This window comes from Buceros rhinoceros, unplaced genomic scaffold (genome assembly GCF_000710305.1).
Source record: "Buceros rhinoceros silvestris isolate BGI_N320 unplaced genomic scaffold, ASM71030v1 scaffold15216, whole genome shotgun sequence".
In the NCBI taxonomy this organism is placed as follows: Eukaryota; Metazoa; Chordata; class Aves; order Bucerotiformes; family Bucerotidae; genus Buceros; species Buceros rhinoceros.
Genome location: NW_010418226.1, coordinates 1 through 4,331, shown reverse-complemented (window position 1 = coordinate 4,331; position 4,331 = coordinate 1). Strand labels below are relative to the sequence as shown.

General features: G+C 43.6%; 1 protein-coding gene across 1 annotated transcript; it reads right to left on the bottom strand.

The window, feature by feature from the left end:
- Nucleotides 1–2,136: 2,136 nt before the first annotated feature.
- On the bottom strand, nt 2,137–4,116 carry RGS2 (regulator of G-protein signaling 2). The gene is made up of 4 exons (XM_010138470.1): nt 4,017–4,116; nt 3,856–3,917; nt 2,816–2,982; nt 2,137–2,380 (listed from the first exon to the last, which is right to left on the bottom strand). The coding sequence occupies exons 1-4, from the start codon at nt 4,055–4,057 to the stop codon at nt 2,186–2,188; spliced, it is 465 nt and encodes a 154-aa protein (XP_010136772.1). The 5' UTR covers nt 4,058–4,116; the 3' UTR covers nt 2,137–2,185.
- Between the last annotated feature and the right edge of the window lie 215 nt (nt 4,117–4,331).

Genomic DNA, 4,331 nt, shown 5'->3' with positions numbered 1-4,331 from the left:
GCCAGCGGTGGTTAATTACCGTGTCCCAAACTGGCATGGGTTAATGCAGCTTCACTGAAGCCCGTGAAGCTTCGTGGAACTATTCCTGCCCTGGCTCTGACTCATTAATAGGTACAGTTCTGGCTATTTTTATGACATCCAATTGTTTTGGTAGACTACAAAAGCAATTATCGGAGCAAATCTGGTTTTCCTGGTTGGAAAAGAACTTTCCCTATTGCAGTAAATTATTGAGCTGAGTTTTTCTTCTGCTTGTCTTTATGTGGACTTACACAGTTAAACTTGCTAATTGGTTGTGAGGTAGCTCTTGTAACCCCAGCAATGGGCTACAGCAAAGTGAGGGCTCTACCAAATTCACTTCTTTTCACGTATAGAGGCGGTTTAATAGATACAAAGACCTGTGTGTATATATATACACCACTGCTATATATCCTACAGTATCTATATATCTGCATAAAGTAGCTGATTTTGTACAATATTTGCACATGTAATTCAAGTGGGAAGTCCTGGAGTTAGAATATTCATGATATTTGGAGAAGTAGGCCATTATAGAAATGACTGCGGTGGATGCAGGTGAACTGAGCAATCAAAGCTGTAACCTGAGCAGTGGAGTCAAAATTGCCGGAGCCGAGTCCGAAACAGGACCGGAGTTCAGCCAAGCCACAAAACTAAGAAATTGGGGGTTGTTGTGGAAATAGTTTCTGGATGTTGTCAGTTAGAAAAATTGATGTGGAATAATCATGACCAAGAAACTTTCCCCCTAAGAAGCCCTCACCTAGCAGAGTCAAATGCTTTTGCTGTAATAGCATCTCTGCTGGGTCTGCATGGAATTTACTGCCTGATACTAAAGCCCTCCTAAGTCTGAAGCAGAGGTTTTGAGCAGGAGCGATGTGCTAGTGGTGCCTGGACCCCAAAAGCACCCTGTGACCTCCAGCAGCAGCAGTGCTGGTGCTTGTGGCTGCTCCCCTGCCCTACCGCTGCTTTGTGGTTGATCTGTCAGGTGTAGCTGTGCAGGTGCCTAGCACTGTCGTAGGGACTGGTTTCATGGTGCAGTGGCTAAGACAGAGGATGCAATGGATTGTGTCGCTGCTGTTAAGCTTTTAATTTTTATTCTATTAAAAAAAAAACAAACAAACCCCAACCAAACACTTGCCTGGTAGGCTAAGAAGTAACTTTTTAAAGTAACCTTATTAAGATCATACCCAGGACAAGGCAGCCCCAATGCTCCAGGAGTTTAGTGCCAGGTGGTTTATCTGTGCATGTGCACAAAACAAGTGAGGCAACAAAAGCAGCTTTGTATCAAAATAGTTTATTAAAAACAATAGGAGACTTCACTGAAGCTTGCTGTCCTCGAGACAGAATCGTGACATCATTGCAGCATTTGACACAATCGTAATCCATGTATAAATATAATACTGTACAGCTCCTGCTCGCCTTGCCAAGGCCTGCCCTCAGCCTGGCCTCGTGCAGCCCTGCTGACACAACCCAGCCCTGCGTGCTCTAGCTGCAGAACCTGTTCCTCTAGGAACTGAGTTATATCCTGTCCTCGCTTTGTGCCGCACAGTGTTGATACTGTCTGGGAGTTGCCCAGAAACCCAGAGCGTCTCTCCGCAGCTAGAGGCAGGATACAGAACCAGCGTGACCACACTGAGTGGCTGGTGATGGCAACGCTGGTTGATGTTTAGGAAAAACAAACATGCAACCAATTACTCAAGTTCCCAGCACTGTGCAACTGTACAGAGCAGCTTCTCTTCACAAGAAGGAAGCTGACCTGCTGCATCACCACCTCAGCTGTGACAGAAAAACTTCGGTCTAATGCATGGAGTTGCCTTTCACTGAGGCACTCAGAAGCACATCGCTGGCTGTCACACTTAAATGCCATCACCTGTGAATGCTCTCTAACAAAGAGAGTCACTCTTTGCCATCAGCTTTGCACCAAAGTCAGCATTTGTCCTTGCACTGCGGCAAACAGACCGAGCACTCAGCATCTCAGTCTTTCAGGTCAGGATGCTGCCACAAGCTGTGTCACTCTTTGCCATCAGCTTTGCACCAAAGTCAGCATTTGTCCTTGCACTGCGGCAAACAGACCGAGCACTCAGCATCTCAGTCTTTCAGGCCAGGATCCTGCCACAAGCTGTGGCTTGCTTCCTCACTAGCCAGGAGGCTGCTTCTTGCTCTTCCCCGTTGTTCAGGTCCCCTGGGCTGCTCTGGTGACGGGAGTCTTCTTGCACAGCTCCTGGTAGAATTCAGATTCCAAAAATCGTGGGTATGAATTATTTTCCATCAAGCTGTAAACTCTCTTCTGTGCTGCACTGAAGCAGGTGTGCGTGGCTTCTTGAATATTCTGTGCGATCATGTTCTTGGTTTGGAAGTCTATGTTTATCTGAATACCAAAAAAAAAAGGACATTTACTTCTGAGAATTCAGAAGAGAACTCAATTCAAATAGGTATGACACATGAAGTTTCTGAAGAGGTAAAATAAGGCAAGACAGAGTCAAATTAATGAAGTTTCCTTTAAAAAATTCCTCTTTTATACAAAACCTGAAGTAATTCAGATATATTTGGTGCTAAGCTTATGTTAAACAACAGGTGTTAAACACAGCTGTTGACTTTTCCCAGTTAAGATGGAAACTCTGAAATACTGCTTGTGCCACTTTTCACCTTGGAGAACAGGCCGTTAGGGAGAGCTACAGGTGTTAACAGCGAGGCATGTACGATGCAGTTTGGCATCTGTCTCTTAAAGTGAGCTCAGAGAAATGAAGAAAGGCTGCAAGAACCCATAAAATAGGGCAGTTCTGTGTAAATAGGTTTTCTTTACCTCTTTGGGAGCTTCCTTTTCAATGAAGTCATTGTAGATTTTTTTTGCTTTCAGTGTCAGCTTCTGGGGTGACTTGGTTTTCTTGAAGTCCTCACAGGCCAGCCAGAACTCGATGTTCTCTTCGCAGTACTCAGACTTCAGAAAAGCTCGGAAAGCAGCAAGACCATCTAGGAGAAGATAAAACCCCACACATCAATTAACTATTTCAGGAATCTTGAATTTATCCATCTGTTTCTGTAGTCATCTAGTTTGCTCTAGTACTAGTCTGGTTCCTTCAGGGACATCACAGCAATAACAAATTCCACGTTTATGTACGCAAACAAATTAATGCTCTTAACAGCTTGGCAGGCTTCACTTAGAGCTAGCCATTGAAGGTAAACACAAAACCCAAAAGCCATTTCTAGGTCGTATGTCCCCTTCTGTGACTCTTGCATATATCTATACACACATACATAAAATCTCCCTCTCGCTAGATGGGATCTCCTGTGTTAACCTTTACACTAGAGTAAATATTTGCCTGTGCTACAAACCTCTGGAATATTTTTTGCAATGGAAAAGATGAGTCAAGTTCAAAGAGCAAATGGTAATATTATTTCTTAGTCTTTTTGCTCTGCTGATGAGTGCTTTTCCCTGTAGAGCTACAGGAGAACCCTGGTATCATTGAACTTCTGTGTTGCAGAATCCTTCCCAGGCTATTTGAATGCACTTGTCTTGGTCAGGCAGTGTAGTCAGTGAACAAATGCTCTTTTCACATTTGGCAAAGTCAAGCTGATAGGTATGATTTTAACTACAAGAGTTACAGAAAAAAATTCCCCTACAATGAGGTATTCTTGGTGTCTTAACATTGATTTACAATTTTTAAGAACATTTCTAGGAATTTTGGCTTTACACAGTTCAAAACATTTAACTTTCAAGCCCAGAATCAAAGCTATTTACGCTAGAAAGGTACAAAGCTGACACGCAAGGAAGAAGTCTCTCACAGTTGTATAAACTTCACAATCCCTTTGCTCTTGAATGTTACTTTTTGAAGACAAACTTACATTTATTAGCAAGAAGTTCATCAAAGGCTTCTGACCACAGCTGGGCTTCTTCAGGGGATGGTCTGCAGGGAGATGGAGAACATTAGACTCCATTCCTCAGGCTTTATTGTTTTTGTAGAACACTTAAGCTCTTTAAACAAAGCCTCTTTCTCACAACGTACCTGAAGTAGGCGCGCTGTTTCCCTGCTTTCTTGGATTTCATTTTACTAGAATGGGAAGAGTTCTGCAGGAAGTAGCTCAGTCTCGTTTTCCAATCTTTGATGCTGGAAGAACAAGGAGGAAGATGCACGTTAAAAATGGCAATTCGGAAAGCTTAAAACACCAGCCCCTTAACTGGCAAAAGCTGCAGAAGTTTTCCTGACTTTTTGCTTTGCCAGTTCTGTACCTAGAGTATCTAGAAACCTATTTATCCCTTGCTTAAATCCCCAGGCTCGCCGCTTGCCTACGACCGGAGCTGGCCGAGGCGCAGCCGCAGG

Excerpts from the sequence above, each read along its gene's own strand:
- RGS2 (XM_010138470.1), bottom strand. The coding sequence starts at position 4,057 with ATGAAATCCAAGAAAGCAGGGAAACAGCGCGCCTACTTCAG. Across the intron at positions 3,918-4,016 it reads AAACAGCGCGCCTACTTCAG|ACCATCCCCTGAAGAAGCCC; the intron begins GTACGTTGTGAG and ends ATCTCCCTGCAG. Across the intron at positions 2,381-2,815 it reads AAAAGGAAGCTCCCAAAGAG|ATAAACATAGACTTCCAAAC; the intron begins GTAAAGAAAACC and ends TTTGGTATTCAG.